General features: G+C 41.4%; 1 protein-coding gene across 3 annotated transcripts; it reads right to left on the reverse strand.

Annotated features, from left to right (window-relative positions):
• Window positions 1–338: 338 nt before the first annotated feature.
• fam126a (family with sequence similarity 126 member A) lies at window positions 339–24090 on the reverse strand. Of its 3 annotated transcripts, XM_044335734.1 has the most exons (12): window positions 23934–24090; window positions 14169–14250; window positions 12404–12505; window positions 12048–12227; window positions 11088–11168; window positions 10878–10993; window positions 9325–9420; window positions 8393–8509; window positions 7981–8068; window positions 5660–5822; window positions 4115–4458; window positions 2538–2627 (listed from the first exon to the last, which is right to left on the reverse strand). In XM_044335734.1, the coding sequence occupies exons 2-11, from the start codon at window positions 14217–14219 to the stop codon at window positions 4160–4162; spliced, it is 1293 nt and encodes a 430-aa protein (XP_044191669.1). In that variant the 5' UTR covers window positions 14220–14250; window positions 23934–24090; the 3' UTR covers window positions 2538–2627; window positions 4115–4159. The 3 variants fall into 3 exon arrangements, with proteins under 3 accessions (XP_044191667.1, XP_044191668.1, XP_044191669.1); XM_044335732.1 differs by lacking the exon at window positions 4115–4458 and having other exon boundaries at window positions 339–2627; XM_044335733.1 differs by lacking the exons at window positions 4115–4458; window positions 23934–24090 and adding an exon at window positions 18062–18158 and having other exon boundaries at window positions 339–2627.
• Window positions 24091–24790: the final 700 nt, after the last annotated feature.

Consider the following 24790-nt stretch of genomic DNA (forward strand, 5'->3'; position numbering starts at 1 on the left):
CTTGTTGCCCTTTGTCAAAATATAGTTCTCAGACCTTGATTATTTTAGTTTAGATTGTGCTCCATATTCTTAAATTTAGTTGTTTAATCAAATTAGCACAAACTAAGCGACTGCCTTGTCACAAAAAAGTTAAAAATGGTTAACAATAGTACATAATGGTTTGTTTCTCACAGCCCAAATAAGCTTCAGCTGTAGATGCATACAGTATGTAGGAAAACCCAACATTTTACAAAGGGGGTCTTCATCTTGGATAAAAATAAATACTAAAAAATAGCTAATATTGACTGCTAAGTACCTGAATTTTTTTGTTTTGGTGAACACAAACTCAAGCAAACAAGTGAAATATAGAAACACTTTATTCCCAGAAGTTGTAGCAGTGAGTTACTCATCTTCAGACATAGAAAGGCCAATATAAACCGACTTTAGTACAACAGTATGATATACAACAAAGAGCATACCCATTCACATTCTGTAAACCCACATACAGAAACACAATGATTGTTATTGTCCCACCAAGCTATGGACACTCGACAGCTCTAGTACACAGACAACAGAATACACTTTTGCTTGAGGGTGGGGGGCAGCATTAATGCTCGATTTAGGACATCAAACGTAGCAGATGGGTTGGGTTTTATTCCTTTTTTTGGTACAAGAGTACCACCACCACATCCTGTGATGTGGCGGTGATGATGATGATGATGATGATGTGGTGAACAACGAAGAAGGACACAGGAAACACATCACCAAAGTACTACAAATAGCTGGAATGGTGGGTGGATCAGAAAAGAGGAAAGATGCCTTGTTGACCCGTACGAACCTCCGACTGCAGAACACACAGGAATAGATTCAGTTACAGTTTTTGTCAAGCTTACACATCCTGGACTCCAGGTTGGTGTACTTTTAAACTGTAGGTGTTGTACGGAGCAACAAAGCAGAGCTCTCTCTCGAAGGAAAATACCACAGTTGAGAGTCAAACCTCTCTTGTTCATTATAAGAAAATACCAAAGTTGATAACACAACTCTTTTTGCTCTTGCAAGTGCAAAATTCAATACTTAACAAATCATACACACCCACTGTCCCCAAAATCAAATCTTCCTCATCATTTGTCAGAAGTTGGATTTTTAAGTTTGCTAAATACACGGCAATTCAGCAAGGTGCTAAAGAAGAGAGGGAGGGAAGGACACAAAAACCATCATGATAGCAATACTGTGCAATTGTAAACATAAAGAACTGATTCTTCATACTGGTTGATCATTTAGTGGTTGCTTTTCCAGATGTTTTAGGGAAGAATGCAGATTTTCAAAAGAAGCACAACTGTAACTGTTGAGAAAAAAAGTGTAAACAGAGGGAGTTTGAGTAATCTTAACAAAAGATGGAAAACATTGTAAAGGAGAGATTTGTATTGCTATGGGAAGGGATCTATTATCTTTTTAAAAAAGTAGTAGAAACACTTGTTTCAACTAGGAGAATCATACCTTGTTCATTGTATCAATAAGCAGCCTTTATTCTAAAAACAACTGTACACACACACACACATACAGCACACACACTCAGACATGCTCACACATACTCAAAGTCTGCCCTCTGACAAACCTGGGCAAGGTAAGGATGGATGTATGGAAAAGCCATGCAGGGCAACAAATGCCGATTAAAATACTTTCCAAATACTTTTCCACACAGTTTTTTTTTTTTTTAGTAATGAGTTTTAAGTGCACCCATTTAAGCGATGGGCTGCACTGCAAGGGAGTGCAGTTTTGTCCTGGCACGATTTCACGGCAACAGTGCACTACAAAAAAAAAAAGAAAAAAAAAAAAATCAGTGAAGCTGGAAGTGGAATCCCTGACTTCCCCTCTCCATCAAGCCAAGAGGACACTCTGCTGTGGGAGAGGCGCAGAAGGAGCTCATGGTGCTCTGGATGTCTGAATGGAGCAGGGTAGCAGGCTGGTTTTACAGTACAGAGAATCAAAGACGCCAAAAAACGGAGTGACAGGGGGGGAAAAACTCATGGGAGTGTTCGTCGTCTGTTGCAGTTGGCATGGCTTGGAGTTCCAGGTCACAGGTGCCGGGTCACTGGATCAGAGGCGAGAGTTCAGGTAGTTACAAAGGGTTCAAAGGTCAGAGCCAAGGTGCACGCTGATGCTGGGAGAACGCTGCGTGTGGTTTGGCCCGGGACTCAAGTACCCCAGCCCTTCCTCCTGCAGGCTGCACGAATAGCGGCCAGCTTCAGAGGCGATGTGGTTGCTGGAGGGAGGGGCGTTGCCGCCGGCCACCTGCTCAAAGGAGCGGGAGAAGACTGCGCTGGCGGTGCGCGTCAGGCTGGTGAGAGCTCCTGCCTTGGGCACCGATTGGCTGGAAGTGAGTGTCAGCCTCTTGATGGACAGCTCTGCGTTCTCGCTGGCAGCCCGACCCGTTGTTAGAGGGCCCGCCTCTTTGTCCTTGTCCTTGCTGGTGCGCACACCGAGCCGACACTTCTTCATGGCCTTGGCCCCCAGGTTTAATGTGGTGACGCTGTTGCTGATAGTGATGGTGGGTGGAGTCATGTCAGGCCCCACCCCACCTGGCCACACCCCTTCATCCACCTCCGAAATATCCATCAGCTCATCCGGGGAACCCAGATCCACTGCGTCTATGAGACAGACAGACAGAGACAAAACAAACATTGAAATGAAAAACAGGAGGAAAATAGCTCCTCTGTCATCCAGTCCATGTGATTCAATCAAATTGTTACTACGATGACTTGAGTTTAAGAGCAATACATTCAGTATCAAAAGTTTTGGATGAAAGTATGCATGGACTGAGCTCTATAGAGGGCTGTGTGACAGAGGAGCTCTGTTACTGTCTTCCAGCAGGTGGCGCCTTCACACTGCTAACATCTCGCCACCTGACATGAGACAACTCAAGTTCTGTATTCCAGTCCAGCACACAGGTTAGGTTAACCAGCAGCACTGTGAGACAACAGTAAGTGGTTTATTGGCGGAGGAGTGCATGTTTTGTCCCAAAGGCAGGAGAGGACAGAGTCTAAGAGCATAAGCCTAGGAAAGATCACAAAGGGAAAGTGAAGGACGGCAAGCAAAGGCACAAGTAAGTACACCCTACATAATAGTTATCCTCTTCACCAACTCTAAAAAACACAAAACACAAAAAACCCTTTCCTGCTCTCTTCAAGGCATGCATCCACACTCATGTGAGTGGCCAACCATCTACAGATGCACAAATACACATTTCTGATCTGATGCCATCACTGTAACAGAACACCAGTAAACAGCTGGTAAAACAGACATATCCAGGTCCTGTTAAAATCTCGGATGGTCAGATTCAGCCTGTTCAAAAAGAGGCCAGGAGTCGTCAGACTCAAGTCCAAATTTAACACCGTGAGCAGCTTTTTCTTCAAATAATTCAAGACCTGCATATCTCTCATCAGCTCCTAGCTACTAATCAGAAGGAAGTAATCTGTCTCCAAGTGCAACCCAGGAGTAATGTGTTGAGGCGTACCAAGGTGTGCTGTAAGAGACCCAAAAGCTCACATAAAAAACACTATGAGAGCACAATCTCTTAGTACTGGCAGTGCAGACAGAGATGATATTGGGCTTTATGATTCAAGGTCATCAGTAACCTGAGGCTTTAAAATGACTTTTACTGTACAAGATAAAACTAGCAAAAGAGATTTACAGGTTTATATCTGTCAAATATATTGCATACTGTTCATATAGCTACTTTTTTTATCTCTTGTTTATGTTCCTTATTTAACTGATGTTCTGCTTTCACAGGAATCCTTTTATTTTTTTCCGCCTAAACACTGTCACAACATTTTTAATATGGGATTTAGCAAAGCACATTTGTTTATTATGCAGTTTTTATTAGGTTATTGATCCGTTATTCAGTTAGATCTTAAATCATTAATTTGACTTTAAAAGGACTCTCAGCGGGAGATCTTCATGAGGAAGCTCGAGCCATAAAGGAGAGAGTAAATGAATGAATGACATTGGATAGACAGATGAGAGGAATAAGTGCAATTAGGCGAAGAGAGGTTGGTGGAGCCCAGCGCAAAAAAGGTAAAAAAAAAGGGGGAATTCATCATGCAGCTTTTCAGACCACGCCCCCACACACGGTTACCTAGGTTACCCCAGGAGTGGGGCAGGGGGAAGGAGGGGCAGGGCCTTAGTACTGGCTCCTCCCTGTGGAGGCTGACCCAGAACCCTCATTCTCCACCATTCGCCTCACAGACTTCTGCCTCCTGACCTCCTGACCCCGTGTGCCGGAGTCATGACCTCGGGGGTCCAGGCTGACCTCGGAGGCGCCGCCCAACGTTTCGCCGTCGGACTGGGCGCGGCCGTCAGGGCGTGGCCGCAGGGAGTCTCCGTTGGTCATTCGCTCGCCGCCCACGCCTGTCACACTGATCTCGGGGATGGCCACGCCCCCCAGCGCGGCCTCACTGTCTACACTCACCTCCTGGGACTCTGGTGGGGGGGAGGGGGAGCATTTGGAGGTGGTGGGACAATACATAGACACATATATACACACACACACACAAACACACACAGATGGACAGACAGACATATAACATGCACACATACGTGAAAAACAGAGAGACGGCCGTGTGCACAGGCACACACGACCACAGTAACAAAAGACACACAGAGGTAATCAATGTAATGGCAGAAAAATAAAAAGACAAAAATCATAGTGATCAGAACATAACACAAAGTACATGCTACATGGAGATGAATATGAAAATAATATCTGAATGGAATCAATCACCCCTACACATGAATTAATATTTAATAGTATTTTCCTCAGCCATCTGCTCATAACAAAAGCTTTACGCATCAACAAGTAGCTCTGATAAAGGCACCAATGAGCAGGATCCATGAGATGAAGAAGGGGTGTTAGGCTTGAGATGAAACCCACTCATTAAGCGAGCTGAAGGCTATAATTTACCTGCCTTATCTGCTTTCTAGAAAAATAGGGAGCTGCTCTCTTGTAATTCTACAGAATTTAAAACAAACTGTCATCAATGACTCTACAGAGCAGACAGTAAAAGAACCATGTTTGTCATCTAAATATTAAAAAAAACAAAAAAGTTTCTTTGGCACAGAACTAAAAACAACACAAACAACAAATCATACTGCACCTTATCTGTTTTATTCTAAAAATACTCTACCTGCTGTCTGGTTTCCTGCCTTCTCCTATCTGTCAAATTAAGTTCATGTCCTGCGTGGAGCATCTCTGTGCCTTGACTGCTTCTGCTTTCACTGACTGCCCTCAAACTCTGAATGCTTGTCTGTTGCTGTGTTGCCACCAACTTGAGTATATCCTAACAGATCAGACAGGAAGTAATGCTTCGGAATGAAGAGATTCTCAGGAAGTCGACTGCGCTTACTAGCAAGCTGAGGATCTACGAGCTTAGGGGCTGATGATGATGACAAACATTTACGCAGCAACTGGACAGTGAAATGGTAAGGTGAACGAACAATGACAAGATCTAAACATCTTGCTCTCTCCTTTGGAATGGATTTATTTCATATAACCTTCAATTTTATGTTTTTTTAGTGTTTCATAAAAATGTAATCAAAAGTTTACTTGTGTTTCAGCGAGTTGAGCTTCAACAGTTACGTCCCTACATCTCTGTTTGGCTTTTTTCCTGTGTATGCGTCTCACCGTGTCTCTTCCAGCGGTGCCCTCTGATAGAGAGGGAAGTGACAGCGTTTCGGGAGATCCTGGAGGAGGTGGGTGTGATCTCCACCTGGATGCTCCGAGCACCTTCCTTGTTGTTGCTCTTCAGCGCTGCACCGTGCAGCGACGACTTGATGGCATTACCCACCTGAGGGAGAGTAGAAGCCCACCATCCACAATCGTTACTGCTTCAGAAGATGCAAGAGATTTACAGTACAGCAGGATTACAGTAGGATGCTTCAATCCAACCTGCATGGATGCTGCAACAGTTACTGCTCACTAAATTGTGTGGAGCTAATATGATAACTTGTGTTTCAAAAATACACAATAAAAATCATTTCATGTGGAAGAGAAAACCTTCCTCAAGCAGAAAACAACAGAATGATGCTCTTCAGTTTGCACATGGCTCATTTTTAAAATCACTGATAATTAGTGCCAACTCAATGCACATGCATAGTTTCCCCTTGATAACTGGCACTGATTGTGTCTTAATACATTTATACAAAATTACATTTGCACATTAAATTACAATGTCCTTCATCACGTTGCAGTTTCCTACGCAATATCCACTAGGGCTGCAACTAATGATTTTCATTTTCATTTTCGATTAATCTACCAATGATTTTCTCAGTTAATCGTTTTGTCTATAAAATGTCGGAAAATAGTGCTGATGCCTGTTCTAATTTCCCCAGAGTCAGTGGTTGCAGTGTCTTACTATGTGCAATCAACAGTCCAAAGATATTCAGTTACAATCATGTATGACAAAGAAAAGCATTAAATCATTACATTTGAGAAGCTAAAAACACATAAATCTTTGGCATATTTGCTTAAAAACAGAAGAAGACTAAAATGATTATTCAATTATTATTCAAAGTAGTTAATTAAGTTTCTGTCAGTCGACTAATTCCTGCAGCTCTAATATCCACACATGCATGTACAGATTTTTTTCTAATGAGAATTGAAAAAGAATTTGACATTTTCACATTTTATAATTTTTCAAAATCTAAGAAAAATATGTCTCAGACATACGGCATAACTTTGGACAAAAAACAGTTTGGATTTCAGTTAATACAATTTCCTATAGTATACTGTAATGTTAACAGTAAAGAACTAAAATATTTCTGTTTTGTTGACCTTTTTTCCACTTTTTAGCCATCGGCTGCAGCAAATTATGAAGTATGAACTGTCAATATACACAACATTTTATACTGTTGAAACCAAACCTACCGATTAAGAAAAGTCTGTTTTCAGCTTTGTCTGTTGGCCACTAAAAGATCAGTAAAAACATTTAGTACTGTTTAGCAAGTACAGCTACAGGAAAGCCTTTCTTGTAAGACAGACACAAGTAGATCATGCACATGAGCCAACTGTACAGGCACTGGCCCGTCAAACTATAGCTGTAAGAGCAGCATTGCTGGTACCACAAAGACCTGTTCTCTTCTTAAGTCAGACTGAAGTTCACATCATGTGACCAAACCAATAACATCTTATCAATAATCCCATTTCTAGAGGGATAAACCTGAAAGCTTAGTACACACTGACCGAGATACACACAGTAATGATATAAAGAAAACAAAAGGGCTTTCTACTTCACTCTATACAACACTGTTTCACAAGTCTTTATATAATATCCTCTGCTCTTGCTGGAAACTCTCACTAATGAACATGTAACAATTGAGTACGTAATGTGAGGTAGACGGCATCATAATCACAACACAACGTGTCTTTTGTCTCGGTGGCTGCGACGTATTGGTCTCATGAGGGACGCATCACCAAGCTATGCTAAGCTAGCAGCCACCTGGTGCGTTCCACTGCTACAAGTAAACCCCCGGAAAAAAAACAACAACCTCTTCTTCAACAGCGTGTGTGTTCATCGCATTTGTCCACAAAGCTGTTTCTTTATTTTAAAAACATATTTCTCAACTCTGACACCATTCTTATTTATGTAAATCAAAAAGTCGTGTGTTTTGATTGTTGTGGAGGAATACACCTTGACTTGTGTAGTAATACTGCGAGCTTAGGTTCAATCCTCTACTCCCTGGGCCTTAAGGATTACAGCTTAACGGAGCAGAGTGGAAAGCATGTAAATAATCTAGTGGGATTACACTCTGCTTGCACTCTCTGACAGACACAGACCAACACAATACGGCATACTGTGCTGCATATGAATCAAAATCACAGGCGAGCATGTGCGTCCAAGTCACATGCTCTCTCTCAGACACACACACACACAAAGCACAAATCCAAAAACACACATAGAGGGAGATGCGATAGTAGCAGAAAAAAAAAAAAATTATTTCACCCACCAGTAGAGCTTCAGGGAACAACTCTAACTGGGCCCGATATAGAACGTCATCCAGCGCTTTGGATCCCAGTTCCACTTCGCCATTACACCTACTCACAGACACATTAACACATCGCACACAGCAAATGAGTGTAAGAGAACAAGCTTGATTATCAGATTAGAACCAAAACAGTTTTTCTTTACATATTTAAAAAAAGAGGATAACTGCAGTTTTTGGCAAAGATACCATGCAGTCCAACCTCTTTTTAACAGGTACATAAAATCAGCTGCACATAATAAGTCAAACACTGTGATAGACACAGGGCACATGTAGCAGATTTTAAGAAAAAAGTGTAACAATAACCAGACTGTGAGAAATGTAAGACAGCAGAAGTTAAATCTGAACAGCGAGTGTGTGCTGCGTGTACACTCACAAGGCGTAGTGTATCCCCGTGATGAGCTGAACCAAGAACTCTGATGTGACCGTCAGCCGCGAACTAATGCCTTTGTAGCGCCGCATCTGTTGCCGCGGGTAACCACATATGCACACCCTGGAGGAAAAACCAATAAAAGCACAATAGGGAGAGCTTGTATCAGTGAAACAGGGAAGCTTCAATTAGGGAAACACTCCACTAAGCCACTTGGCTGCAGCTCTATTACGACAATTTACTTCCCTGCGGTGTGTTGATATCAAGCTCAATAACGAGAAAACTGTTGCTGGATGTAACACATGCACACACACACATACACACACAGATTACAATGCCTTACTACAAACATACATAGTTAAAGTGCAGAATAATTTCTGAGCATAAACTGTAGATAGATAATGATTTTTAAAACAGGTGTCATACAATACAAGTTAAATGAAGAGAATTCTGCTAAAACTGTTAGCCTATAACACATATGCCTTTGAAGCTATGGGAACATCTGACACACAAAAAAACTGTCTCAGGGAAATCAAAGCTGATTACTTCTCTTTAGCTCTATGCTTATCAGACCATTGCTCAGCTGCAGTTGGCAGATTACCAAAATAACTGAGCTGAGATGTGTGTACATCGCTGCTCCCTGCAGAATAGCGATATCTTGGCTCTCTCTCTGGCAGCAAAGTCTCTAAGAGGATCAGATAAGCAATTCTGTGTGCGTGCTTGTGTGTGTGTAAGTTGCCTTCCCAAAAAAAAAAAAAAAAAAAAAACATTAATAGCCAAGTGAATGACACCCACAAGGGAAATTCTCATGTGTGTGTGTGTGTGTGTGTGTGTGTGTGTGTGTGTGTGTGTGTGTGTGTATAAAATCCTTAATGTCTCATGATAAAGTGACCCAAGTAAATCCAGATATGCTGATAACGTGTGTGTTTGTGCTTCACCTGGAGCTGAGCTGGCAGAGGGACTGGAGGGAGGTGGAGGTCATGTAGCTGAGAGCAGCGTTGTAGCACAGCAGCAGAAAGGTCAGCACCTCAAATCTGAACAACACAAACACACGCTTAAAAATAGTACGTCGTACATCCAACTGCATTACCGCATGACCATAATACAGCAGAAATTTCACAGTTAAGCTTCCACACATAGATAAAAATACCACAAAGAAGAGATTGAAAGATTACAGAAGCAGTTTTGAAGTCATCGTATAATTGCGGTGTTTGTGAAAATACAGCATGCAGTTGCTTGTATATTAGGATACCCAGGCCACCTGGGTATAACTTAGTAACCTCAAAAGATCCGAGATTAAGATCAAAGTATCTTTGTGTGATCTTGAAAAAAGCAGCCAGACTTGTTTTGTCACATAAAAAGTTGAAAACAAAAATTTCATCACCTATTTTTAATCATCCGTCCAGGCAGTCTCATGCAGTGTACAACAATGGTACTGAGAAAAGCTTGAAGATGTTTTGATTAGATGACTTATCCTTTTTCATGTCACCTCAAATCACCTAATAAACCAGGCCAGCACAGATCTGAAGGCCAGTCTGACAACTCAGACCATAACGACCTCCGGATTTGGCTGCCATGGGGCTTCATTATAGTAATTTAAGAAACTCCAGCAGCGATACTTAAAATGCAACAAAGCTAGACAACTGCCACAGGCCCTGACTGACACAAATGCACCATGCAGAATATAATTAGCCATGGCGGCAGCTGAACTCACCATCACTACATACAGTAAGTCTGATGGTGAGGACAGGAGTCATGGCTACAGGGAGCATTTTAAAGTTAATTAAAAAGGTCAAGTTTCAGCTAAAAGTCAAAAACACATGATGGATAAATGTCTAAATTTATCTTCCCACTGACTGCTGCAAAAACAGCATCAAAACAGAATACGTTACTGGCTCCTTATCACTAAACTCCATGGATTGTTGTATTAATTTCTCACACACGTCCTGGTGAAAAACATGCTGCCTGACAAGAATATGACTACTTCTAATTTAGATGGCAATGTTTTTGAAGATATGTGGTGAAAAACTACACTTCCCACTAATTTACTCAAATTCTCTCTCTTGCAAAACACCAACCCGAACCTTTCAAGAAAGTCAGAATATAATCTCAGTTTAGAAATGCGTGTGTAGCTATAAATGCGTCATCAACATTCACATTTCTGTCAAACTGAAGTTGTTATACGAGTCATTCATACTGAAATTTAACTTTTTGAGTAAAGTGACTAACTGAGAATATAATTTAAACAGCCAATTCTCACAAAAGCTCATAAATTAAAGTCAAGACGGTTTTTGTTTTGACATATTTGGTTACAAAACTCTACAGTGCTTCTTTGACCGACTGTACGCTCTCCTTCATGTGCATTTCTATTTTGGTGGTTGGCTGGAGTTTGTTGCCAGCTGCCAAATCAGAAAGCACAATCTCCACCCCTGCTGATACGTCACCACACATCCTGGAGATGGAAAACAAGTGCACCCATCGAGGCTCTTACCTGTTCTGTGCGGTGAAGGTCTCTCTCTGGAGGTGTGGCCCACTGTATACCACCCTGCTCAGCCCATGATTGGCTAGTGCCCCTTCTGTTAGGGCCATTGAGCCGATGGCTGAAGGCTAGAGGTGAGAAGATAGAGATTTATTTTTTCTAACCGAACATTCCTGCAAAAGCGAATTAGAAGATTTGTGCTCATTTGTGCATGTTTCTCACCTCGTGGTACACTGAGGGTTTGGAGAGGGAAGGGACGGTAAAAGATAACACTTTACTTTGTCCATCTTTATCAACGATTTCCTGTGAAAGAGAAAGACAGGAAGACAAAAAAAAATGTTTCTGTAGAAGAGAAAAACAGAAGCTTTTTTTTTTTTTTTCTGCCTGTGCCCTAAACCTCTAAAGAGTGTGTGCTTATCTCTTCAAGCACACTCATGGGTGTGTGTGTGTGTGTGTGGGTGTTTGTGTGTGGACCTCAGGGTCTCCGTTTCCCAACTCGGTCTGTCAGTGTGTGTGCGTTTGCCTACTTGTGTGTGTCGTGTGAACGCACATACACCCCAAGGTTTGGTGTCCCCTGTGTACATGTTAATGTCAAATAAATTAATGGGAGGCAGCCAGTGTGTTGAGTGACAGCTGACCTATTCTGCTATTCAAAGAGGAAGTTAAGGGATACTGCACTTTGCTGATAGACAACATCGAGAGCCAAAATGGATAAAGAGAGGACTCAACACACTTTTAATTACCAGCGCTGGCATCTCTCTGTGGGAAGTTTGAGGGCATTTGAAAGGTGAATATTGTATATTTGCAATGTCACTGAGTTTCAATTCCTCTATTTCTAACTCATACTTCCTGTCACTCTGCATAACTGTTTAATGAGGCAGAAAGGGCATAAAGTAATCTTTCAAAACACATGACGCAGATCCCTGAAATAGTTGAGTGGTTAAGTCCCCTGCTTCTGAAACTGCACAATTACGCCAAATTGCTAAGGATCAAGGTCTTTTTCTAGTGTTTTTCCCAAAACAATGCACTTATCAGACTGAAAACATTTAATTGTTTTTATTAGCAAGAGCAGCTCTCCTGTACTGATAATGAATGTAATGGATCAACTGTGACCTAACAATGTGGTACTGATAAACTTATATAAACACACACACACACTATTGCCTCCGTCCTCTCCCCTACCAGGTTGTAAATGCCCAGCAGCAGGGCCTCGATGCAGCCGGAGGTGTGCGGGTCCCTGGCTGCGCTGACGGACAGGAGACTCCACAGGAGCTCAGGCAGGAACTGTAGCGTGAAACGCTGCAGCTGCGGCTCACCGCTCCGGTAAAATTCAAACAACTGGTGACAAACTGGCTCCAGCAACTGTGGATGACAGAAAATCGACAACACAGACACACACACACACACACACAGGGTTATGTTACAATATCAGGCTACAAAAATCAACAAAATCAAAACTCAAGTGTTGGCTAGAGTCTGTGTTCTTTTATGATCTGTAACATTTAAACTAGTAAAAATATGGAAGTGTGTGTCCATACATCGCTGTAGTTCTCTCGGATGACCTTGTAGAGTGCAGGGACCAGGACGCCTTTGTCTTTCAGTGAGGCAGCATAGGTTGACACGGCACTGTCAGGGAGGGTCTGTAACAAACACACACACAAAAACAAACAGGTGAAGTATAATGCTGACTTAAAGTAAGTTTTTTTTAATTTTTTTTTTTTTTATTCCTTCACTTGGATGTTTGAGCTTCACTGTGCAGAGTTTGACACTAGAAGGCTGTTGTCACATTCATCTGATGACAGGGGAAAAATGCATGTACCGACAAGCAAGATTTGTGACATCACAACTAGTTTGAAGCCATGTGTGGTCCAATGTGCAACTTACACAAGTGCGAGATGGAAACTTTAATAAGGGAGAGAAAATAGATCCAATTTTAATCAGACAACAATTTTAATCTTATCAGACACAAATTATTAATAAAGGCAGAGTATTTTTGTGCGGTGGTGACCTTTAAGTCTTACCACTGTTCTAAAAATAAAACGTACAGCATGAGAATGAATTTAGTAGTCTGATTTTGATCTGTGGAAACTTAGAGCCCACTGATTCACATCATGACAAGGCAGGCCGAAATTAACTTTTTGACTCACCTGCCAAGGAGACTGGAAGACTCCACAAGCCCAGCATATTTTTACCGAAAAAAATAAATTTCCTTTTTGTGTCACACATACATTTGTTTCAGTACATTTCATTGAGATAATAAAGGTATTATGTTGAATACAAACACACAGAACAACTCATCACCACACCCTCAGCATCATGCTGTAGTCAACCTCTTCAAACTCCTTTATCGCCAAACCTCCATTTCTCACAAAACTTTCTTCTTTATGTGCTTTGTCCTCTTTTTTTGTCGGTGGGCTTTTGTTTTAAAGGTTGGCTTACTCCTTGTAAATGTCGCCAAATAATAGCTATTTAATTAACGGTAGCTAGCAGCAGACCAGCAGCAAGTGACCTTTTAGCGGAGAGCTGCGATGTCGGGTAGTTGATGTCCCTAATGGTAAAATAGTGCCGCGAAACTAGGAGCGCTCGAGACGGTCTGTGGCTGGCGCTCCTTCGCCTCAGACTGTCTCGAGCGCTGCTACAGTTTTGCGGCACTGTTTAGACGCGCATAAAACACACTTATGGTGTGCGAGTCTACAACGTATATGGACAAACATGAGTAATTTCCTCCGATATTACATTGCTATTTTGGTACAAACATTTACCCCCCAGTGTGGTGGATAGCCTTCCGAGATTTACTCGCCAAACGGAAAATCTACCCGCATTTTGGCGCTTGGCGAGTGTTAATTTCGGACCCTGAATACACACATTATTATGGTTTCCAATGAATGAGACAAACTTTATATCAAGAGTGAACTTTCAAGAAGAAGCAAAGTAGCAAATTAGCAATACATTGTGTTTGCTGCTGTAAGTGCAGGCAGACTGCTGTTTGCATTTAGAGGTCAACTTCACCGAGAAGTAATGACAGATGCTCGGGCAGGGAAACCTCATCTGCTCTTTTAATATTACACCTTATGAAGCCTCGGCGTCTTCGGTAGCAGTCGCGAATCAGTGAGTGCTCATATTTGAGTGAGGGCATGCAATTCCCCAGAAACTGAGCACTTCAGTTTTGTTTTTGTTTTTGTGCATGAAGCATGAAATGTTGCCAATAGCGAACAGCAGCAGAGAATGTACTGCATGCTGACCGTGAGGTATGTGCTCTTTCTTGTTGCTTTACACACACACAAACACACACACACACAGTACCTTAAATTCTGACAGCCATTCTTCCACCACTCCTTGGTCCATAGCCAACATGTTCCCTCATCTGCAGTGGAGTCACCTCTACCTGGAGAGAGAAAATGAATTGTAAAACACACACTCTGCATAATTATTGACACATAGCAAATATGCAGTGCATTGGACGCGCGCGCGCGCACACACACACACACACACACACGCACGCACGTATAAGCAATCACAGCTTGAAAAAGGCTCCTTCAATGTTTGCCAGCCTTCTATTATTTGGTATCCAGATAAACATATTCTATAACAGCAGACAATGACAGTAGTGAATAGAGAATGTACATGCTCCAGGCATCGATTCAATACACTGGCAAAAAAAAAAAAGTCCCTCCTTCCCCTTCACTCTCCTCCTGTTTCCCTCTCATTTCTCTCCAGACGCACACCTCTGCAGCAAGTACCTAACCTATTCTCAACTCGGACTCACAAATCGAAAAATCACCCACACAGAAAAGCCTGGCTGGCTTCACTGTTGAAGCGCTGACAGAAGAAAAAAAAAAAAAAAGAGGGGCACAGCAGAATTAGAGGCTTGATGAACAGGCTGTACAGTACTGAAGTCTTTAGAGTCAGACAGAAAAAAAAGGCTCTTACCTGCTTTAGCTCACTGTTAGTAACTCATGGTGAAATAAATGCTTCGCTCCCTTCATTTCTGCTTACGTCCCTTTTTCCCCCCATTTTTCCTCGCTATCCATCACAACCCTTACACTGTCTGCATCTTGACTCCTCTTTTCCTCTTCTAGGCACTGAACTTGCATGCATGTAGCTCCTTTTCCATTAAACCTCCAATGTCATCTATTGTATAAGCCTTTCCTTGCTTGCTTAGTCTCTGTATAGTGTTTCTTTCTGTCTCAATGTCATTTTAATTCTCTCTCTCTGTGTTTTAATGAAGCACCTGCTGGTTTCTATCCGACACTGCTGTCCAGCAGTCACACCAGAAAAAGGGAGAAAGCAGGTAATAGAATCAGAAAAATGGAGAACAATAAAGAGACTGAAAAATAATATATGTAGTCCAAATGATAAGATCTGTGTGTATAACAGTGAGTAAAGGTTTTTGCAAATCTTTCTTTATTTTTGTAACTTCTTGTGATGCTAGAGCATACACATGCCAATCTCTAATCAATTATACTTCCCTTGTGCTGGCACGATTAGTCGATTAGCAGTTACTGATAAATGAGTTTTTAGGTAATTTAACAAGATTAACAGTGTGCGGCCATGCTTGCATCTCTAGGAGGCTGTACTTAAGCACTGGGGTACTCTGAGGTAAATGCTAAAGCTAGCATGGCAAAATGCTCCCAATGGCAATGCTATCATTCTGATATTTAGTCACATGTAAGGTTTACCATGTTCACCTTCTAAGTATAGGTTAGTTTTAGACATAAACCAAAAGTACTGGACAACTAAATTGTGACTTCATGATGGCGCTAAAGGAAAAGTTATGTGATCACCAACATTATAACAATTCATCCAGAGGGGGGCATGTATGTGTGTACCAAATATCACAGCAATCCACCTGTAGCTGCGTAGACATTTCACTCGGAACAATAAATGTCAACTGCGGTGCTACAAGGAAATCAGGGGATTAATCAAATCAGAAGGATACATCCTCTGTAAATATGATTTCATGGCAATCCATCCACTAGTTGTTGAGATATTTCCGTGGTGCACCAACCCACTGAATGTCATTACCATTCTTGGGGACATGCCACTAGTGTGGCTTAAAATGCCAAATACATGCTGGTTCCGGCTTCTCAAATGTGAAGATTTTCTCCTTTTCACTTGTCATACGTTATTATTAATTGAATATCTTTGGGGTTTGGACCGACATTTTATAGATCAAACATTTCATCATTTATTTAAAACAGAGACTAGAATAACTGATAATTAAAATAGTCTGTAGTTGCAATTCAAATCTCCCCATGTACTGGTCTCATCTTAACCAACTCTGCAGTGTGACTGTCATCAATTCTTCCTAGTGAGGAGGAGGACACCATCTATTCTCCATGTATCACTGGTGGATTATCTGTTTTCAAATAGCAGCCTGTTTTCACTGCGGGGTATGTCGTGTCAGTGCTCTGTTATGTCTGGACTCTGAAGCTGGAAGCACAAGGCTAAATTGGCCGTTGAATGAAAAATGAAGTCCATGTTTGGTATGTCTGTTAACAGAGGCTGAGGAAAAGATAGAGGTAGGGAGAGGGAGGGGGAGAGTGAGAGAGCGAGAGAGAGAGAGCAAGAGTGTGAGAAAATTTTAAGAAATATGTGAGATTACAGATGCATAAGATTATACGCCCTTGCATCATCGAATTTTTTTTTTTTTTTTTTTTTTTTTTTTTTTTAAATCAAAAGAATTTCCAACACCAACATCGCAAAATTTGTTTGTTTGCACAATAACCTAATGTCTGGTTGATGTTCATCTCGCTTATCTACATCATACTGGCGGCTATTCGTCTAGATCATTCTGTAAGGGAGTGGCCTAGGTGTGACAGAGAAACCAGTGATCAACCTGTGTGCAATACAAAATTACAAATTAGGTTTATGGTTGATTTTAGTCTCTTTCCTTCCCCTTTTTCTGCTTTTCCTCCCTCTGTCCCTACACTCATCCTCCCACACAACATAGTTTTTCCCTCTCCACTGCTTTATAATGTGCCTTTCACGCATCAAAATGCTTTATTTTGTATTATTTTGGTGCTTGGTGCCTCCATGGCAGCCAGGTGTCTATTTATGGACTGTACCAATGACAGAAATGACAAGGGGGGAGGGGAGCCAGTGACTCATGAAATGGGGAAGGATTATAAAGCAGAATAGCTTCCATTTAGAGAAATTAGTCCTTTGTGGCGGTCTGTTCTGTTCTTTCATACTGGTGAAGACAACAAGGAGGACAGCGGTATCTAAAGCCAGCATGTGCATTTTAATGGCAGCCTTGCTGAATAACAAAATAAAGGCTGTGATTAGAGACTGGATGAGTCAGTCTTGTAAGAGGACGGGCTCTCCTCCTACAGAGTCACTTTTAACTCATCAACTTTGTCTATGCTGGCGTCTGGGGCATGTCATCTGTATCATCTGCATCACCTGTATCCAGAAAAAGATACCTGTAGACTAAAATCAGCAGCTGCCTGCCATGTCGCCTACCTTCGTGATATATTTGCCTCCTGCCTCGGCAGCAAGCACCGACGCTACTGCGGCGACACAGATGAAGAAACAGTGGGTGGACACTCAGGGGGAAAAGTTGCTGTAAATCCATAAATTTAAATATATTTGTACAAAAATTTCAGTGGAAACATGTAAAAAACATGTTGAGAGGGCAAAAAGTGTCACACTTTTCCCACTGATCTTCAGGTGACCGTAATGTACCAAGAAACGCAGCAATGACTCTAGAGCTGCAACGATTACTCGATTAATCGATTAGTCGATCACCAACCATTTTGACAATAGGTTAATCCTCTAATATTCCTCTATGATTGTAAACTGAATATCTTTGGGTTGTTGACTGTTAGACGAGACAAAACGAGACATTTTAGGTTGCATCTAGGACTTTGGGAAATGGTGATCAGCATTTTTCACAATTCTATGGACCAAACAACTAATTTATTAATCATTAGTTGCTTTAAATGAGTCAAAAAAAAAAAGCAGTCAAACTGCTAGCAAACAAACATGGATGTAAATAATGCAAGTTTCAAAAGGTTAAAAAAAAGATTGGCTTTGCAAATGTTTTATCAGGCAGAAAATGCATTGTTAGACCATCAAGGATACACATAGGGTTTGGGTACTGAAATTGGTACTTTTTAAGGGTATAAACCAAATCACGCCAGTACTACCGAGTATCTATTCACACTAGATCAATCAGTGCCAAATTTCAGTACCTTGAGAGTGGGTTGTGTCGTGAGTTCAAATAAATACTGGTAAGATTCCTTGTGAGTCTTTCGAAAAATCCCTCCTAGTTTACTGACACACATGCGACTGAAACTTCTCTCCTGCGGTTCTGTTTGTACTATCGGATATCAGCCTTATTTAACTGTTTCCTGATCGCTTTCAGTCGTATCGGAGCCTTGTTAAGGTACTGCTGATGAGAACATTTCCTGCTTCTGTTGCTTCATGTTAAAACCCTTCCACTGACAAACTAACAGAAGGCTTTTATTATGAAGACCTAATAGGAAATTAAATGTGTTAATCACTGAGTTAGTAGAGATTTGTTAGCAGTGTTATTCTTCCATAGCAACAAGTTGACACAACAAGATCTGGAGATATTTGGAGCCATTCGTTCAGCGGATCAGTTAGAAATACTGCAGAGAGGAAGAGCACAAGCAGAAACAACCAAAGTGAGATGTTTGATGAAGAGCTGCAGATGACAGGCTTTTTGGCAGCACATCTCCAACAGGTAGCCTAAACACTTTATTTTACTCTGTTTATTATTAATTTATTATTTAATATTGTTAATTTTACCTTACACACAAAAAAGGTCAAAATAAATACTGTTGAAATTGAGAAGTTTGGACTTATTTTCTACAACTGAAATTACATTTATTGTTATTACAGAAAAAGTAAAGTACCGAAAAAAAGTACAAAATTCCAGGTATCAGTTCAAATGTGAACAGTACCCAACCTTAGATACACACAATAAATATTGATGAGTAACACTGTCTCGAACCTTTCTATGCACTATTATGACACACTGCAGACAGGCACAAGCAACTTGTGGAAGAAAATACAAAAATAATTGCTCTGGGAATACACAATAGAGTGTAATTATGTTATTAGGCAGCTGTTTATCTTCCATCTTAGTCAGGTTTACTTGTTAAACCATCTCTGTGTCATTATGGACTCACGGATCATTACAGATATCAATAAAAGAGAGAGCGACCACTTATACAAACTGGTGAGCTTCTTCTGCGCAGCTCAACCACATTGACCAGCACAAACACACATGAATAAACCAGTGTTAAGGATAAGTGGCTGAACAGGCTTGACAGGCACAAGTAACAAACCAACTGATGAACAACTAGATACGCGACGAATGCAGGAGAGGAACAGACAGGCTGTACGGGAGCATGAATAGAGATCGATGATTAAATGAGGAGAGGGACCCATGAATGGATGTGTAGGTATACAAGGGATAAAAAGAATGTAAGACAACCCAAGGAATGGATAACTCAAAGGGAGTGAGACAGTAGGGTCAATAAAAGAGGAGAGTTCATTAGGTTTCCATGTGTGCTGCCCATGGCAACCTCCCAGGCTCTGAGAAGCACACTAGATAAGGAAAGATACTGAAACACGCACCACTCTGTGATCTAAACAAGATGAAAAAAAAAAAAAAAGAGTCCAGCCAATGCAAAGCTCTGATGGAGCCAACTCGTTGCTAAGAAGTGACAGAGAATGTGTCATGCATTGCACAAGTGTGCATGCGCGCAAGTATGTTTATTCAATGTCTGGTTTGACAAAACCTGTTCCTGTGAGCTAGCGAGTTGACAGCTCGTTCCTTCTGAATTTACACCCACGCCCCTGTCTTATACTCTCTGACAAACACTCACAAACACACAGGGCTGGCAGTATAAATTAGCTTATTTTTGATTCCTCCTTCCAAAGACTTCTTCCAACATAAACAGGTCTCCTGCGAGTTTACATTCCTAATCCTTGTTGTAAGCGTGCCTGCATTCCTTGACAGTTACTGCAAAACACCTGAGACAAACAGACAACACACTGCCACCGATGCCTTCACATGGATTCATAAGAAGACCTCAGGAAATCAGCACTATCAAAAACACAGTGTCCTCTGGTGCACTGTAGTGAAATGAAAAGAGAGAAGAATTGAGTGTCCGAGTCAGAATGAAGACGGGGGGGGGTGGGGGGGGACACCCACACACATACACATCCCTCCCCGCTGTTTACCTCATTTCCTATTACACACATGCTCGGGAACCTTCTCCTTTTTTCTCAGGAAATGAGTGGGCCAATAAGAATGAAGGTTTGAATGAAGGGAAGAAAGACAACAGAGTGAGAGAAAGATGAAGTAGGTGGTTTTGAGAGTGGTAGAGCTGCCCCGGCTGCTTTTTCCTGTGGTACAAGGTGGAAGCCACAGGAACTACTGGTTAGGCTGATAATGTCGCACACAACAAATGAAAGCTACAAAAAAAAATGAAGAGCTGTAAAATATATTTAACAACATTTAGGCAAATCCAAATGAACTGAAACTTGACAAAAGTAAGCCAAGCTGACTTCAGCTCTTGTAAAGACACACCCAAACCACTAATAACTGTAAAAGGACCAGAATCTACAATATTTTGCCTCCACCCAAAATCTCCCAACTAGATTACTAGGAGGCTGGATATGTCACTACAAGTTTGAGCCATTGAGGAACTATTTTGAGGAGGTGCGGGGTGTCAAACTAAAAGGTAGAGGCCGTGTTATATAACTGTGGTCATAAAGGGCAGAGGCTCTAACATGCCCAGAGCTCACAGCTTGACCTTACCTCCTGTTTACCGGCCACGCTATGGAGCATTTTACACCATTTGTCCATTTCTAGACTTGAGCATTTTGTTTTTATATCTCTCTTCGGTTGTATCACACCTTTGTTATGCTATCTGTCACTGTCTTCTTTATTTGGACTATCATGGCCTGTGGTTAACCCTGTTACATCACACCCTCCCACCTTGCTCTCCCCTTAGGTCTTCTTCAACAGCAGGTTGCTTATAGTGCAGAGGTTCTGCTTTTTTACTTCTGTTTTCTTTCCCTTTGCACACACACACAGATATAGAGAGGAGGACTGCCTGTAGCTAAGTAGACATGACAACAGAGTCTGTGGTTTGTGTGTGTGGTTTTTGCCGCTGAGGGAGACAGAGAGAGATCTAACAGGGAGGAATCCTCTTATAGCAGCCTACGCTCTGTTCTCTGTTGCCTCTAAGCCAGTGATGCATCTTCGTCCCTCCAATTCCCTGTCTTCCTTCAGCAAGTCAGCCTGAAGAGACCAATGATTAACGCTGATTTTTCAATTTTAACTTTCTTGGCCAGCAGCGTTTCTTGTCACAGTTAGATAGCTCTTTCCTTAACTATGACTGTTCAACCCTTGAATTTCACATTCAGATACCACTTTTGCTGCAGATAATTAGCTTGATTGCCTTGATTTTTCATGCAGCTGAAAGGACACAACATCTAGTGGCATCTATGCCTATAAATACACTATTGCAAGGAAAAATCAATGTCTGTATTACACATCTACAACGTGTGTGTGCAGAATTTGGTGCGGAGTAAAATGAAAGAGGGAGGGATAGCAGCAGTTTCATTCGCTCAAATTGCCGGGACATTTCATGGAACCGCTGACATGGTTGACTATCTGTTATGCTGGATGACAGCAGAGCCCACGCTTTCTTCCTGCTCCATGACCTGCCGTGCTTCACTGTCAAAAAGCATTAAGTGGCCTGAGACACTAGCAGCCACCGATGCCACGCATTAACAAGCCTGCGCATTGTTTCACGCATGCACACACACACACACACACACACACACACACACACACACACACACACACACACACACACACACACACACACACACACACACACACACACACACACATCCTAATGACACCACTTTTCACAATCATCCACCCAACAAACCCATCTACTGCTAAAGGGCAAAGCCTCTCCCCTGACAAACAGAAACAAATACATGAAAAGCAAAGGGCAACCTATGAATTAAGCTTCAGCCAGTATCATATTTAAAGATTCTCTCCAGACATGTTTTAAGATGTATATAAAATACTCTACTTTGAGTAATAATTTCTGGCTGATATGGTTTTTCCACAAAAAAAAAAAAAAGTTCATTTATCTACTCCTTCTCCCTCATTAAAAATTCCAGAATCTATAAATATGCAAATACATTTCATTTCAGAAGTTCAACTACTGGACACAACACGTCTCCTACTTCACTGTAACATCTATTCTCAATGTCTGTGCATGGGAGGCTTCAAGTTTCCACATCACACTTGTAAAAGTTGAATATTGGACCAGGATTGGCTTCCAAACTATTAGTGATGTCATAAATAATGCTGGTAGGCCATAGACTGTAAAAAAATAAATAAATAATGGACATAGCCACCATGACGTCACCCATTGGTTTGTGGAGTCCTGTTTTGAAGCCTCGAGTTCAGCATTTTGACTGTTACCATCTTGGTTTTTTGGAGCCAGAAGTGGCCATATTTGAATGAGAGGCCGGAGCTGACCCTAATGCTAGCACTAGCTGCTAGTTTGGTTAGCACTGCGCATTTACAGTCTATGGTTAACTGTGATATAGCTAATGTGAATGCTAGCGGAAAACAAGCTTAAAACAATATTTACTTACTGAAAAAAACTGAACAGCTGACTCCTTAGAGGGTCTTTTAGTACAACCAAACACTTACCAAAACTTTTTACACGACTAAAATGTTACAATTGACTTAACGTACGTAATGTACGTAACCAACGTTATCACCGTGGTAGAGACTTGTCAATAACGAGGTAGCCATGCCCTAAAGGACATCCTGCTTTATCGTCTATTTTACTCTAAATCGGACCATAATTTACAAAATGAACATCATGCTGTATCGAAGAAGACTTGAAACTAGCAATTCAGACCATAAACTCATTAGGAAAGTGTTTACTGAGGTAATAAATCAAGTAAGAAGTGGACTTCCACAGAGAAGTAGACTTCCATCCTCTCATAGACTTCCACACAATACGATTTCTTTTTGCGACCAGTGGAGTCGCCCCCTGCTGGCCATTAGAGAGAATGCAGGTTTAAGTCACTTCCGCATTGGCCTAATTTTTCAGACCTGGAGATTGCAGTAGGTCCACCCCTAAAACTCTGATTTTCAATGAGCACAGGGAAACTTTCCACTTTCAGAAGATGAATTTGATAACTGCCTTCTGGTGTCAAACTCTGCACGTACATCATTCTGCACAGTGAAGCTCAAACATTCAACTGTAGGAACAAGAAGAAAAACACATTTTTGACAGGAAGGTGACTTTAAACAGTAACTGAATCTCAGCCTTTAAGAAGGACACAGTATAACACAAACATTTGGAGTGGAGGAGCTCATTTCATGAACTCTAACAACAGATATGTCTTGGGGCGCTGCGGCAGAGTCACACTAGTTCCCCTCATGCAGGAAACCCCTGAATTGCTTGAGTGGTGTGGAGGGAAGCTGCATCACATGATCGCTATTACAAAAATCCTTACAACGCATTATCATTATCATACATACCAGTCTCTGCCAAACAGGATAAAGTCAGGTACAAAGTCTCTCTCTCTTTCTCTCCCTCTCTCTCTCTCTCTCTATCTCTCAAGATGTGACTAAGAATTCAATAACAATGCTGTCTAACATGTTTGCCACGTTGGAAAACAGTCCCCTTATTTCTGTTGCTCTCTTCCAAATGTTACCGAGCTAATTTAGGTGAACTTGCAATTAAAACTGTCCTAACTGGTGACCTAGCTGGCGTGAAATTCACAACGTGAAATTCTGCCTCAGGTCACCGGTAGCGCTACGGGAAACATCAGCTTGACCAACCCGATAATTCCGTGTGTTTTTCTAACCATTATCAGCCAGGCACTTGTAAATGAATCCTCTGCCGTCACACTCTTTCTCTGTCTCGGCTTGCTGAATTGACTTCGAGCTGTCATCACGGTTTGCTTACAGATTAGCTAGTTAGCTAGCTCGGCTAAGGCGCGACACCAAGTAAACTGGGCAAGTTGCTGTTTACTTACCCGCATGCTATCTGTCAAATTCCTGGAAATCGATGTCCCCCCTCTCGTTACGACACGACGAGTAAACGGCTATCACTTCCCTACTCCATAAATCTCCTCAATAATTCAACATCAGCTCCTTCCATCTTCATTACTTTCTCCACTCAAACCAGCTTTTAGACGGCAGGACTCGGGTCTCCACGGACGGACAAGCGTCTGAGCCAATGGGGGAGCAGTATATAATCTAACCGCCGCACCCCCCAAACGCTGCATCCAATCAAATTACAGGTAAGGCCGCATGTTAATAATTTCCACGATCAGCGTAGGTTGTCACGGTCATTCACTGCTCTTTGACAGCTGACAGCAGCAGAGTGGTCTACCAAACATGCTATTAATGAATCACATAAATAAGAAATTTATTGGCATTTGGCAATTGATTGCAGTGTAAAAATAATCGATTATAAGGCAACATTTAAACCACAGTTGAATTATGTTTTATTCTTAATAATTAACTTCTTTATTATGAACATAGACAATTACTCCTTTTTTGAACATGTAATAACATAGGGTGATCTAAACAAAGCAACAAAGGACATGAATAGGTTGCCTGTATTAAACATGCATACAGCTAAATAATTAAATTTACAATATGTATTAATTTACTTATTTGTACCAAACATTTTCATTGCAAGAAAAACAACTCAATGTTCTCTCTTCTTACTCACTATATCCGCCACAGTCCATACCAAATTAATCTGTAAAGCTTAAGGCAAAAGCAACGCTCTAAAACTGTATCTCCCAGATAAATAATGCATGGCCACTTGACAATGACCTCTGTAACAATGGATTTTCCAAAATTAATTATCAAGATGGCATAT

The sequence above is a fragment of the Thunnus albacares genome, chromosome 19 (assembly GCF_914725855.1).
Source record: "Thunnus albacares chromosome 19, fThuAlb1.1, whole genome shotgun sequence".
In the NCBI taxonomy this organism is placed as follows: domain Eukaryota; kingdom Metazoa; phylum Chordata; class Actinopteri; order Scombriformes; family Scombridae; genus Thunnus; species Thunnus albacares.

Excerpts from the sequence above, each read along its gene's own strand:
- fam126a (XM_044335732.1), bottom strand. The coding sequence starts at position 14,219 with ATGTTGGCTATGGACCAAGGAGTGGTGGAAGAATGGCTGTCAGAATTT. Across the intron at positions 11,169-12,047 it reads TGCTGGGCATTTACAACCTG|GAAATCGTTGATAAAGATGG; the intron begins GTAGGGGAGAGG and ends TCTCTTTCACAG. Across the intron at positions 10,994-11,087 it reads AACCCTCAGTGTACCACGAG|CCTTCAGCCATCGGCTCAAT; the intron begins GTGAGAAACATG and ends TCTCACCTCTAG.